The sequence below is a fragment of the Hydra viridissima genome, unplaced genomic scaffold (assembly GCF_058129835.1).
Source record: "Hydra viridissima isolate aposymbiotic clone 2 unplaced genomic scaffold, HvirCarnegie_v1 scaffold_5, whole genome shotgun sequence".
NCBI classification, from domain to species: Eukaryota; Metazoa; Cnidaria; class Hydrozoa; order Anthoathecata; family Hydridae; genus Hydra; species Hydra viridissima.
The window spans coordinates 3,442,524-3,457,016 of record NW_028324304.1 but is presented as its reverse complement, the minus strand read 5'-3'; the positions used below and the strand labels follow the sequence as shown (position 1 = coordinate 3,457,016).

Sequence of the window (14,493 nt, the reverse complement as noted above, 5' to 3'; positions counted from 1 at the left end):
AAGAAAACCTTTTTTTTGTAAAAATAATTTTTTTCAATATTGTTTCAAATAAAAATTTCAAAAAAAATTGATTTTATAAAGATATTTTTGTTTTCCAGCTTCCCCAGTGAAAATTTTGCCAATAAACCCCAAAAGCCTTTCAATAAACTGCCTAAAGATCCTGAAAAAGGACAACTACTAAAAAAACCAGACTGATAATAGTAAATCAATTGTGACTAAAATATTTATAGCACTTTTATTCATAGGACCCAAGATGAAATGGTCAATTAGGAAAGTTCCCTAAGATTTCTGATACTTTTTGATAAAAGACTCTGCAGAGAAACGCAACTCGTCAACTTACCCCTGCTGACAACTAGCCCCGGTCTCCCCTATCATTATTTCAAGAAATAATGTAATACATAAGTTTCAAGAAAAAAATTTAAAAAATTTTCAACTTAGTAATAAACATCTAAATAACCATACAAATAGTCATAAAATAGTCATTCAATGATTCAATTGAGTTATAATAAGATTTTTTTTTTGAAATTGAAAGAAAATATCTGGTTGAATTATAATTATAAGTTTTTGTTCAGTTTCGTAAAAACTCTCATCTCTAATGATTTTTTCATTCGATTGCGGCGACCAACGGTTAAAATTCCACAAAGTGAAAAAATCCTTTCTACAAACACCTGTGATGCTGGGGGGAACAGGAAATCTTCAGCCAACATTGCAATCTTGCTATACTTGCTTTTGTTTAGTTTTCAAAAGAGCAGGCCGTTACTTGGCAGCGCTTCATCACAGCTTATGTCAACCAAATACCTTGACAGCTGACTTGCAACAGTGATATTGTCTTGGTTATAAATCTTTCCTTCTTTTGTAAAGATTTTATTTGACAAGAACTTAAAGCGCTTTATGGCAGCAAATTCACATTCAGATCCATTTGACTCAGCAGCAGCTTGTAATTCTTGTTCTACTCCACAAACTTTTATTATATACATCTTTGCTGCATGGAGCAAGGTGCCCATTTCCGGTGTGAGGATAAAGACAGCAACGGTTGGATCTAACAAACATGCAGCAGACGGAAGAGGATTAAACGTATCTGAGTCCGGCTACAGAATTGATTGAAACCGTTGACATAGATCTCCAAGAAGATTCGCTGTCAAAGACTTGTTGGTAGGATATTCTTGTGAATGGCATTCCAAATTGAGTATAGATGGTAGAACCTGTGAAAGAGACTGGGCATCGGTCTGAAGTATATCTGTTTGTACTGCAAATAGTTCCAAAAGTGAAGAAATGTTTTGAAGACGAACCCATTCACTTGCTTTGAATGTGTCGATTCCTAAATTTAAGTAAACTATCTGTAATTAAAGTTTACTTATAACAATTGTAATGACTAGTAATTGTCATTGATGTACGTCTCTTTTTTAACATTTTCGTTTTTTTAGTTTAAATAAGGTAAGACACAATTTTGTAGATTTAATAAAATTCCTAAAACAATTTATATACACTTATAACATAAATAATAAAATAATATGTACCAATTTCTGTAAAAACTTCATTCACCGATGTTTTTATTTTCAACAGCCGGTCAATCATCTGATATGTACTGTTCCATCTTGAGGTGCAGTCAGTTATCACAGACTTCCCACATTTGTCAATAAGTTTCTCAACTGCCACACTTGATTTCCTAATTCTTGATACAACTTGTCTCGTTTCTAAGATGGTTGCACTATAATGTTCATAAACTGGTTTTATGAGAAGCTGGAGTGTGAGAGCCATACAGGGGATTCGACGATATGGAATATGATCTGGTAGGAATAAATCAGTTTGTTCTGACTGAGACTGGATCTCTTCCTCATAAGTTTCATGTTCAGACTCGTCAGATTCAAACTTATAAGATTCAAATTCGTCAGATTTCTTAGCTGCATGCACTTCCTGTAAGAGCCTGATGGCTTTAACCATATTAGACCCGTTGTCTGAAGCAATCAACATAACTTGATTTTCTCTAATACCCCACTGGTCAAGACATTTCTTTAAACATTGGGGCAAGCATCTCACCCGAGTGGGGATGTTGGAGTTCCATCAAATTTAGGAAAGCATGCCGTGTTTTATCAATGGTGGTGTCATAGAAACAAGCAGATATTCCTAGGAACGATGCTGTGAGACCCTTCTTCGTCCAACCATCAAGACAAATTGTTACTTTGCGTGTACGATTTATCAAGTCTCTCAGTTGTGCAGATTGTAGAAGAAAACGCTCGTTTATCCGCTTGTTCAGTGTTGCAGACCCTGCAATATAAAATTTAAATCAGTTAAAATTTAATGCACATCAGTTTGTGTAGTTAGTTACTATAGTGTTACATTAATCATACTATAATTACGGGTAAACATTTAAAAATTGTTTAGCATTGAATGAATCTAAAACAATAATTTAAAAATATAGTTGTGTTAATTATTACCTGGCAATTTAAATTTTGGGTCAAGCGTTTTTATCATCTTTCGAAACGACGGCTGATCTAGCAATACCATTGGATAGCTGGTATTAACAATCATTTCAATCACGCTATCCTGACGAACTTGATATTCAGTTGATTCCGTTGGCCACGCGGTGATTCTGTGTTCAAAGCTCTCTCTTATTGTCTGGGTTTTTGTCTTTCCACTATTTCGGGAAGATGTAGAATTGATTTCATCAATTTTTCGTTTCAAAAACATTTTTTCTGCATTTCGTTTTTTCTTTTCATCCGTGTAACATTTGTGTGTCTCTTTATGTATTCTCTGAATGTGCGCTACTAAGTTACTGGAATTTTTTCCGGCAAGAAATGCGCCACACGCGCCCTCATTATTTATGTCCTGTACTAGACACTTGGATTTGTCAGTTTTTTCATCGTAAACGAAGAATTTCCATACAGGACTGTCACGCTTCCTACCAGCCAACAACCTTGATAAACTCATTATTCTGTTATTAATTTGCAACTCTTAAGAATCTTTAGATGTTTATTTTATTTTACAACAAAAGATTGGACGCATTGAATTTATACTTAACGTAATGACAAGCACGTGACCAGTTTTGTGGTTCATTGATACATTCTATAATCATTCCAAATATCATCGTTATGGTCAAACATGTGCGCCAATTTCAAAGCAAGCATGTAAAATTTGTAAATTAATTGTCAAAAAAAAAAAGTAATTATTGTATCAAAAATTTTTTAGTATTCAATAATTTTCGTTCGTTAATAATTCTTAATTCTATTCCTAGTTTCGTTTTTTGATGCTTATATTCAAATCTATTTCAGTTTTCGTTCTTCAGATATATCCTAGTTTTAAATTTTTATTCACATTAACGAAATCAATTATTTTTACTTCAAATTTTACTTCACGCTAAGGAAAATATCACTGATATCATATACTCTTAATTGTTTAAGTTATGCTCGTTGAAAATTTAGTTAACTAATTGTTATTACTGTAGCATTCATGTGTATTTCTTGGTATATTTTTAATCAAAACCGACCAAAGACTTTCTAACAAACACCGAATTATCAATTACGCTGACAGCAAATCGTTGCGATATTTTTCGGTTAATATTTGCTGGCCCCACCAAAGTTTAATGTCACCGGCCGCCACTGCATACATACATAAATAAACACACACACACACACACACACACACACACACACACACACACACACACACACACACACACACACACACACTTGAACAAAATAAAACAAAACTAACTAGTGGTAGTTGAACTTGCAGCTTAATCTCATCAGGAATTATTGTTGAATGCTGAGTTTCATAATACTTTCTTAATTTTATGAAACTTATGAAAACTCTATTGCATTTATCAAAAGTGCATTTGAATTCTGAACCTTTCGAAGTCAATCCATGTAAACTTCAAAAATGAGAAAAGGTTTTTAATTTGTATATATATATATATATATATTAGGGTGGTCCTTATTTTCGAAAGTTCATATTTTTTCAAAATTATTTGTAATTTTGTTCAGTTATACCAAAACATTAAAAATACAAAATTTCAGCTCAATCCGATAATATTAACACGTGCCGCATTGGCCTTAAAACTTCATGCATCTGACTGTCTAACATGCTTTGACGAGTCGGCGCTACTAACCACCAAGTGCATTCTGAATTCGCTACAAGCGCAACTTCAAGTCTCTATAAGTCAATTTTGTTTTTACATATTATTTGTTCAATGCTACATTCGTTTTAGCTTCGTACATGAAGTGCATAAGAAAAGACGTGCTATATAAGTAATTGATAAAAGTGCTAAAATGTCCACTTTTCGGAAAAATATTTATCTAGTTGGAGTGAGGAAAAATCAAATCTGCGGAAGTAAATTACCATGTAAACGAGATGTTTTGAGTGTTTATAAAACGAGAGTGGTAAATTTAAATCCTAATGACAGCAGTGCTTTAGTTATTGATGAAGTAGTTGTTTTTTGGAAAAAAAGCAAGAATCCCAGTTCAAAACCGTTCAAACCGTATTTCGAAATTAAAATCTTCCCAGCTAACACAAAACGTTCGAGCACGTTCAACGAACGTTGTGAACGTTCGAGCACGTTGTATGAACGTTCCGTAAAAGTTCTTTTAAATTTTGTTATTATGAAACTCGATATTAGGTTGCGCGAGTTCTTCATTCCCGATTGCTCCCTATTTAAACATTCCAAAAAATTTACATAAGTCACGCGAAAGGAAGTATTCTGTAAGGTTTTTTGCAAACAAGGTAAAAATCTATTTTAAGATATTTTGAATACATATTACATAGCAAATTTTTTTCTAGAAATTTGAAACAAATTATTTCTTAACATTTATCAATAATACTTATAATTAAACCTATGATGCTAATTGTTGTCCACTATAATAGTACTTATAATACCTATTTAATTATATTTATATAATAGGATTATTCGTACATAATGTTTGGCTCTAGGCTTTAGTCAAACGTTTGGGTAAAGTCTTTAGCCAAACATTATGTACCAATAATCCTATTATTCGCTATTATTTGCTTATTAAACAAAATTTAGCAGTATGAAATCATACTGCTAAGTTTTGTAGTATGATATACAATTTTGTAGTATGATATCATTTAGCAGTATGATATCATACTGCTAAATTACATAAAATTTGACAAATTTTATGTAATACATATAGTTTGTCAAATTTTAGCAATATCATATTGCTAAATTTTGTTTATTAATCAAGTAATATGCATAAACAAATAATTTGTTTGTATGCATACAGAATAAGCATTAGTACTTGTAATTGAGTATAATACTTATAAATATAATTATAAATACTTATCATATATGATTCATAGGCTCAATTATGAGTATTATTTCTTATTCTAAGTTCAATTATGATTATTATTTCTTATAGAAACTAAATCATATAAATAAAAGTTCTCCCTAAATCAGTTGATGCGTGTACTACTCCTTGAGGGTTCTCCCTAAATCAGTCTATTTATGTACACTCCGCTTTGTAAATAAATAGTTAAATAAATAAAAAAACAAACATGAATGAATAATATTAAAAAAAATTAAAATCCATAATAAAAACAGTATAAAACAGTAAAAAAAACGCAAATGAAAACATTCTGAAGTAATAAAAAAATGATCATTCTGATCTATAATGTTGAGTTTTGTGGTTCCCTTTAAAAAATAACAAAATTTAATTTAATTTATATATAGTTCTCTATAAGTCATCTCTGTAAATCTTACCGCATCCTTTTTGTTAAAAAAAGTGTTTTTTAGCAAAAAGGATGCGGTAAGATTTACAGAGATGACTTATAGAGATCTATATATATATATATATATATATATATATATATATATATATATATATATATATATATATATATATATGTATATATATATATGTATGTATATGTATATATATATAAATTTTTGTGATATATATATATATATATGTATATATATATATATATATATATATGTATGTATATGTAGATATATATAAATTTTTGTGGTATATATATATATATATATATATATATATATATATATATATATAAATTTTTGTGATTATCTTTTACTACATCAATTCTTCTTTAAATGAAACCACTAGTTATGTTGTATTCATATTTATTATATGATCATACTCATAAATAGTTGCAATAAGGCAAAACAATATGCATCGTCAGATATACAGACGAAAGTGGATGGCAGCTAAGAGGTCTCTTCAGCAACAATCACAACAGCAAAACAACAGTCAAAGCAACAGCGACACTGAGATATATTGTTTTGAAAAAAAAATTTCATGTTGTAGCAATTATGGTGTGGCGACTGCATGTTCTAGTAATATTTGTGTAGATGTGGAGAAACAATTGCTTTCAAGTGAGTACAACTCAGAAAAAGAGTTTTCCGTTCAATCTGATTCTGATTCTGATTCAACTGATAAAAACAGTATGCCACTCAGTGACAGTATAAAGGAATGGATGCAACTGTTCCCTGATGTAAAACACAATGCTGGTGATGATTTGTTGAAACGTCTAAAAATTAATGGGCACCCTGAATTGCCAGCTACAGTAAGAACTCTGTTGCAAACATGCAGAACTGTGGAGATTGATTGCAAATCTGGTATGGAATATGTTTATCTAGGAATTAAAAAAAATTTGCTAAAAATACTATGTCATCTTGAAGAAGAGGACAAGTTAAACAATTTATTTGACTTGGAAATCGCTCTGAACATAGATGGGCTTCCGCTTTTTACGAGCACAAAAGCATGCATGTGGCCAATTTTATGTGCTATTCTTAATGTTAATTCTGTTCCCATAGTTTTTCCAAAGAGGTTTTTACTGTGAAAGACGAATGACTTATCCAGAAATTGTTGGACTGCAACTGAGAGATAATTGCTCTTTCCGTCAAAAATCAGATGCAAATCATCACCTTACTGGTTTGGTATCACCATTTTGTGTTTTATCTATAGATATGGTTGAGGATTTTCCAATTGACCATATGCATCAGTCTTGTCTTGGTGTAATGCGATAATTGTTGGTAACCTGGATTAGAGATACTGACAAAAAAGGAGTAAAAATTTCTGCAGCTCATAAGAATGATATTAGTGCAAAATTGCTCGAATTAAAAAAATGTGTTCCTAAAGACTTTGTAAGGAAGCCGCGTTCTCTTGATGAAATTGATTTTTGGAAAGCAACCGAGTACAGGCAATTTTTATTGTATACTGGTAAAGTTGTTCTGAAAAGCGTCTTGCGAAAAGACCTATTTCAACATTTTTTAATTTTAAGTGTAGCTTTATCTATATTAGTCAGTACTAGGTTGGTTAGACAATATGATACTTATGCACATCAATTACTTTTATATTTTGTTGATCAAGCTAAAGATCTTTATGGACCTCAGTTTCTTGTATATAATGTGCACAGTCTAGTACACCTAGTTGCAGTTGCTAAACGATATGGCAATGTAGATATGTGCAGTGGTTTTTGTTTTGAAAACTATCTTCAGGTTTTAAAAAAAAGGGTAAGATCAGGTAGAACTCCGCTTAGCCAGGTTGTTAAGCGTCTTAGTGAAATGGATGTTATCATCCCACAGAATAAATTGCACACTAAACAAATTTGCATGAGTCGCCCCAACAATTCCTATATGTTGCATGATGGAAGATACTGTGAAGTTCTTTGCAAAGAAGGGGAAAATATAAATTTTGACTTACAACAATATCGTTGTAGAATATTTCAAAGAACAAAGTCGTTGTTTGATATGCCTTGTGACTCCAGACTTATTGGAGTTCATGTTGCAAATTTTGACTATTCTTTTATTGAAGTTGTTTTATCAGCAGCCATAAAAAGCAAGGTTTTTATGATTCAAAAAGAAAATAAAAAAAAAATTATACTTATGACTTTGCTACACGACATGTAAAACTGAATATGTAAAAGATATGTTTAAAAAAAAAGTTGTTCTCATGTGACTGAATCAATTCGCTTATGTTTTAATGTTTGTTTTTTAATTATTTAGTTAACTATCAACTTACAAATTTAGTTATTATTAAGAAACAATAACTTATTTTTCTTGTTTAGAAAATGAGTAGCGGTCCCTTCGTTGTTGTTGAGTTTATTGATGAGCAATCAGTAGAGGTAATTCCGAAAAGTTGGATAGTTTACGAGAATGAGGTATATTATTACTACAATTAGTTAATAAGGCAGTGTAGTTATCTGTTTTGTAATATTTTTGTAATATTAAAAGTCTCAATATCTCTAACCCCGCTTTGAGATCGAAACTTTTGGTAACTCAAATTGTTTTTACTTATTGGAAAAAGGTCATGTTATAGAATAACTCGAAATTTTTTCTTGGTCCCTCTGAGGTTCTAGATAATAGGTTCGAGATAATTCACTGTGTTTCAAAATGTTATTAAATGCATGTTGAAATGGTTTTCTGTTTGTTTATTAGCAACTATTTGGTTATTGGCCTAGAAAGGATCCAGTGAGCAGAGTGAAAAAGAGTGAACTTCCTGATCCAAAATGGCCTTTATACAAAATTAGGACTTTTGGGGCAGCAGGTAAAGACTTTAAATAAGTTGTTGGTTAAATGTTTTTTATTTTGTTATATGATATAAATGGAATTTCAAAATGAATATGGTAATGGTGCATTTTTACAGCATCAACATTGTGTTTATATAAAAAACTGTGAAAAATCCGCTGTTTACATATACAATAACAATATAATATTTTATTTTACAACATTGTTTATAAATATCCAATCGATTCAGTATATGTTTAATACAATAATGTTACATCATTATTTTAAATATATTAAAATATAATAATCAGGTCTTAGAGGGATAGTGTATTTAAATTTATATATTACCAGTGGAAAGTTATAGCAAGGCATCAGATTTAGCTAAGAGAGCTTTAGTAATGTCAAATGTGGAAGACACTGATACAAACAAAGACACTTCTTCTGATATTGAAGATGGTATGTATTTGATTAAATTATTTATTGTAAAACGATTTTACTTACACTAGCATTTACAATTCCATGCAGTTGTAACTCAAATTTTATTACTTTCTTATTGCTACTTTTACAGAAACCTCTTTAGGTGATCCCAGTCCTCCAAACAAAAAAATCAAACTTTTATCAGCACCAATATATAATATAAAACAAAACAAAGGCAAGAGTTAGTTTCTGTTTTAATAGTAAAGTATTTAATATTTAACATGTGTTGACATTATTATGACATATAGCACTATACGTCTCTATGACTTATATGGCATATAGCACTATCTGTCTATATGACTTATATGACATATAGGGCTATCTTTTTCACTATTATGACATATGTATATGTATCTGGAGTGTTATTGATTAAATTATGTATTTTAGCACGAATTTAATTAACTAAAATTCCATTCTTTTGTAACTCAAATTTTATTACTTTTATAGAAACTTCTTTTGATGACCATGATCTTCCAAGCACAAAAATTGTTCTTCCATCTGCACAAAAATATTGTGCAAAACAGAACAGTGGCAAGAGTTTAATTCGATATTATTATTAATGATAATGCAATACTTTAATTCATAATTCAACTGTTTATTGCAAATGCCAGTTTCTAGCACTGTGCTATTTGTAATCTATACTATTAAGCCTGATTTAAGCCTGGAGATTTTTTATTTTATTTTTAAGTTTCACATCTATGTTTCCACACATGGGGTTTGGATGATAATAGTAATTAAGAAACTGTTTATTTCAAAGGAAAAAATACATCCCTACATTCGAAGGAACAAATAGCTGTTTCGTCTCAAGTGTTGCATCAAGTGCGAAACACAGCTGTTTCTGTGTCAGCTGCTTCAAACCTTATTTACCAACCTTCTACATCTGTAAGTCAAAATATTGCAACAACTAACAGGATGCATAGTGAAAATGGTTGGTAGAAAATAAAATAATTTAATTTATTTTTGTAACAAAATTTTAACAAAAGTATTTATGGTTTTTACAAATTAAACGAAATTTGATGGTCTTTTTTTACTTATCATTCGGCTTACAAGTTTTGAAGCCCAAATCTGCTTGACTCTAAAATGTTGAAATTCAAATCCATAAAGTATGTATGGACTTGTTGACAGAATAAGAAACTACAGTAAATAAAACTATATTCAAAATGAAATTTATTTCTGTTAATTTTTTAAATAAAGGTTTATCTTTCTGAAAAAGAGTGCAAACGTCCTTTACGGACAACCATTTGAGTTTTATTGGATAAGAAAAATTTCAATGAGGCAAATATTTTTTTTATTAAAAAAACAAAAAAATATTGTTTATATTAAAGCCAGTATCAGAAGACCATGTATTGGTGGAGCAATGGTCAATTGTTTGACAGACAGCAACACTTTTGCTCGTGGTAGAGCAGGTGACAATACTGCAGGAACAAATGGTGGGTTGTTTTCAATTTATATAAGTTTTTTGTCTTTTTAGTATAAGCATGTAGTGTTTTTGATTTTATTTATTTGTTAATGATGAAGATTTCGTTTAAAAAAAACCATACTTTGACTAATGTTTGTAGATTATACTTTGTTCTATACTTTTAACGATACTACAGATTTGTCCTATTTAGCTATGAAACTAGACATCATTATTGAAAATCAAGAGGAGATTAAGGCAATGCTTCGAGGTCTTGTAGCTGTAAGCAGGGATGATATTTCTGACGATGTGTTACCCCAGAAAATCAAAAATGAACAGGAATTGCGACAGCTTGAGATAAAGTTAAAGGACTCTAGTTATCGCAAAAAACTGGTAATTACTGTTAATTTGTTTTAATTAAGACTACTTGTGTTAAATTTACATTATTTATGCATTATTTTAGTTGACAGCAGACCAAAAGTGCTATAAAGTGTAGTATTGTGGAATATTTGTAAATGTATATTATCGTCCATTGACTCTCTATCACCATACTTTGTCAATGAAATTCATACAGTTTTAGTAGCCAGTACCACATAACTTGACAAACTATATACTGAGAATTATGTTATGAAAGTATATTTAAGCCTACAAATAACAATTTGAAATTTTACTATAGACGTATTTAGCAATTCAGGTATAATTTTATTATAACAATTTAAATTACCTTATTTGCTACTTTACACAAATATTGATTTAATGATTGCTTTTTAGATTAATTATTTTGGAAGTCTTGGTGGCCGGAATTGTAAAGATGCAGTTCGGCGCATTATGCGCACAACAGCAGTAAACGCAGTTTGGTCATTGTTTAGTTTCAATGGCAGGAAAGGAAAACTATCATTTGAAAGCTGTTTACTATGCCAAGTAGTGATTAGTAAGTTTTATCCAAAGATTTTTATAAGGCAAGTTACTTTAAAATGCGATGATTGAAATGCTTAGTTGTCATAAAAACAATCATGAACCATAAACGTTTTTAGGTTTTTAGTTATGCAGTTAACCTTTTGAGTACTTTTCTTAACTATTTTAAATATATAATTTTAAACTAATCATTTAGAAGCTTGTAAAAAGATCATCAAAGATGCTAACGAGCAAAAGATAGAGGAAGAGATTAGGGAGGTTTTAAAGCATGCTCCTAATCGACCAGGAGGAGTTAACTATGAGGTACATGAATTTAATTGCTTTTTTTTCTGTGTTTAAAGTTCATTCATAGTAAATTTTTACTATTAATGCTGATCTTAGTGTGTTTCATTCAGTCTCTATGATAGAAAGTGTTTATTTAATTTTTTTTAGGCAAAAATTGCAGCAAATACTCCGAGCAAGGATGTGTTGATACGACATGAAAGTTCCGATTCTAACGATACGGATTAATGTTAAAATGTCATTCTTTGTACGTTTTTGGTTGTGGAATTAAATAAAATAAATTTTATGTTATTGATTTTTTTTTTTGTAATTAGATTTAATTTAAATTGATGTAATTGTTGTTAGTGCCCTATAGGGTACTAATTAGTACCATATATGGCACTAACAAGTTAACAAGTGATCATGAATAAAAAAATTTTATTGCGAGAGACATTATTTTTGTTAATTGTAAACAGCTCATCCAGTTATGACTTTATTTAAATGAATAAAAATTGTAATAAATCATGGTAAAATCAGCTCAAATAAGCTTTTCTTTCAAAGTAATTCAGTTAAAAAACATGGTAAATTTGTACTGGTTAAATAAATAAGGATTCTGTTGATTCTAAACGTTAGTTTAATGTTAAGAATAAACATTGTATTGTTTATTCCTAAAACTAAAAAAGTAAAGGTTTAAACCAGAAGTCCGTTTAAACCTATACATTTTTACGTTTAATTAAAATGAATTTTAAAAAAAAGAAAAACATTGGGTTAACGTTCAGTGTTCGTTATATGATGTTTAAGGTGAACGTTCAAGAGCTGTCAAAATAACGTTCGTATAACGTTTGCACTGAATGTTATGTCAACGTTCGCTGTTTGGTATTTGAACGTTCGTATTGAACGTTCAAGAACTGTAATTCGGAGTTCACAGAAGTTAGTTCACCTAACGTTCGCGGCGAACGTCACGCAAACCTAAACGAACGTTTTGGGAACGTTTTTTGAACGTTAATTGTTAGCTGGGTTTGTATGATAATGTCAGAAATTTAGAAAAATCTCAAAATAGAGATACTGAACGGCAGAGAGAAAAAGAAAATGATTTTAAAGAAGATTTAGACAACCTTTTCGATATTGCCACCTTAAATGGGTTAAATGAGATTAAAATCGCCAAAGAAAGAGAATTTTTAATTAAGCAAAGGGAGAGAGGTAGAGTAGGTTGTATGTTGGGAGTAGATATCAAATTATTACGTAAGGAAAAGCGGAAAGAAGATCGCACAGCTGCAGAGTTGAAAAGAAAAGAAGATTTGTAGGAAAATTCTAGTTGTTCGATTGCATATTTTGAAATGGAAGATAAAGAAAACGAAGATTCACAGAAAAAAGTGATAAATCAAGACAACAGTGAAGATGACACCTATTTATTTCTGCCGTCCTAGAAGCTCTTAATATAGATATCACCGAGTTTGTTCTCAATAGATCGTCTATCAAAAGAAATAGAGAGATTTTGCGGAAAATAAAATATTCATCAATAAAATCGGTAGGAAATGGTGCAAATTTTATTGAAGTGAATTGGGATTCCAAATTATTGCCTGATATCACAAAAAATGAGAAAATTGATCGGCGTCCTGTGATCGCGGTTGGTTTAGATTTTGAACAATTATTAGGAGTACCTGGAATTGCATCATCAGGAGGATCGGAAGTTTGCTCTGCTGTGTTCCATATCACTGATGAATGGAATTTAACCGAAAAAATTCAAGCCTTTGGTTTAGATACTACAGCATCAAACACTGGACGTATAAAAGGAGCTGCAGTTCTGCTTCAACAAAGGTTAAGGCGAGATATTTTGTTGCTTCCATGCTGACACCATATATTTGAGGTCGTTTTGGCTGGTGTATTCACGAGGAAAAAAGCAATTGTAGCATCCGGCCCTGAAATTGCTCAATTCAAAGCACTGAAAGAAAACTGGAAGAATATTGATAAAATGAAATTTTTAGATTATACCAGCGATGAAGCCGTTTATAATGCACTGAAAGATGTAGCGCCCGAAATTATTTATTTTGTGAAACAAAAACTTGCAGAAGAGCAACCACGTGATGACTACAAAGAGTTTTTGCAATTGACGCTCATTTTTTTGGGAGATAAAACAAATGTGAGTTTTAGGGCCCCCGGTGCATATCATTTAGCGAGATGGATGTCTAAAGCAATTTATTGTTTAAAACTTTTTTTATTTCGCGATCAAATGAAAATGAGAAAGGATAATTCAAAACTGAATGCAGAAATACGCGTTTTCGTTGTATACTGTTATGTAGAGGCCTGGTTTTCAGCAACGAATACTACAGGTGCTCCCCTAAATGATATATATTTTTTGAGAAAGTTGGTTAAAATTAAAAATATTAACGAAAACATTGCAACCATTGCAATAACAAAGTTTTTAAACCATTTATGGTATCTAAGTGAAGAGTGTGCTGCCATGGCAATATTTGACGATAGAATTGAGAGAGTTGAAAAAATTAGAATGGCTCAAAAAATTATGGAATGTGCAAGTAAAAACATAGAGACTAAGAATGAAAAAGAAGAAGAAAATGAAGAGACAGAAGTCATTGAGAAAAAACTATCGTTGCAAATCCGAGATGTCCAAAATTTTGTTCCAAAAGATCTACCAACTGAATTATTGTCCGCCAATTCACTTCAGTTATATTTATATATAAATATATTAACTTTTAAAATAAAAAGATAATCTTTTGATAAATTATTTTTAAAATCTTGTTTGTTACAGTTTTACTTGTCAGCATATTAAAGTACTTTACAATTAGTTGGTGTTAAAATCGTGCGTTTAGAATAATCATTTTAATCAGCATCTCCAAAAGTCTTTTCAACAACTGATTCATTTTCTCTAATAATGCACTGATTTGGTATTTCAATGCATCCTTTAAAAGGATCCTCCACTTTGAGAGGTATTGTCACATTCCCAAGT

The 14,493-nt window shown here is 30.7% G+C and overlaps 2 protein-coding genes and 1 pseudogene across 7 annotated transcripts; 2 read left to right on the top strand and 1 right to left on the bottom strand.

Moving 5' to 3' along the window:
• Positions 1-493: 493 nt before the first annotated feature.
• On the bottom strand, positions 494-3,247 carry LOC145185874 (E3 SUMO-protein ligase ZBED1-like; annotated as a pseudogene).
• A 1,410-nt stretch (positions 3,248-4,657) lies between these two features.
• LOC145202286 (uncharacterized) lies at positions 4,658-11,975 on the top strand. Of its 6 annotated transcripts, none has more exons than XM_090088377.1 (12): positions 4,658-4,716; positions 8,041-8,133; positions 8,411-8,519; positions 8,831-8,935; positions 9,048-9,131; positions 9,404-9,487; positions 9,714-9,884; positions 10,282-10,386; positions 10,567-10,745; positions 11,124-11,283; positions 11,464-11,570; positions 11,700-11,975. In XM_090088377.1, the coding sequence occupies exons 2-12, from the start codon at positions 8,044-8,046 to the stop codon at positions 11,775-11,777; spliced, it is 1,272 nt and encodes a 423-aa protein (XP_089944503.1). In that variant the 5' UTR covers positions 4,658-4,716; positions 8,041-8,043; the 3' UTR covers positions 11,778-11,975. The 6 variants fall into 6 exon arrangements, 4 of the variants coding, with proteins under 4 accessions (XP_089944503.1, XP_089944501.1, XP_089944504.1 ...); XM_090088375.1 differs by having other exon boundaries at positions 10,552-10,745; XM_090088378.1 differs by lacking the exon at positions 4,658-4,716 and adding an exon at positions 5,730-5,756 and having other exon boundaries at positions 8,041-8,097; positions 10,552-10,745.
• A 94-nt stretch (positions 11,976-12,069) lies between these two features.
• LOC149888013 (uncharacterized) lies at positions 12,070-14,256 on the top strand. The gene has a single exon (XM_090088985.1). It carries the CDS (start codon positions 13,501-13,503, stop codon positions 14,254-14,256), a length of 756 nt encoding a protein of 251 aa, XP_089945111.1. The 5' UTR covers positions 12,070-13,500.
• Positions 14,257-14,493: the final 237 nt, after the last annotated feature.

Coding starts and splice junctions, on each gene's coding strand:
- LOC145202286 (XM_090088375.1), top strand. CDS start 8,044: ATGAGTAGCGGTCCCTTCGTTGTTGTTGAGTTTATTGATGAGCAATCA. Junction 8,134..8,410: donor GGATAGTTTACGAGAATGAG/GTATATTATTAC, acceptor TTTGTTTATTAG/CAACTATTTGGTTATTGGCC. Junction 9,488..9,713: donor TTGTGCAAAACAGAACAGTG/GCAAGAGTTTAA, acceptor TTTATTTCAAAG/GAAAAAATACATCCCTACAT.
- LOC149888013 (XM_090088985.1), top strand. CDS start 13,501: ATGAAATTTTTAGATTATACCAGCGATGAAGCCGTTTATAATGCACTG.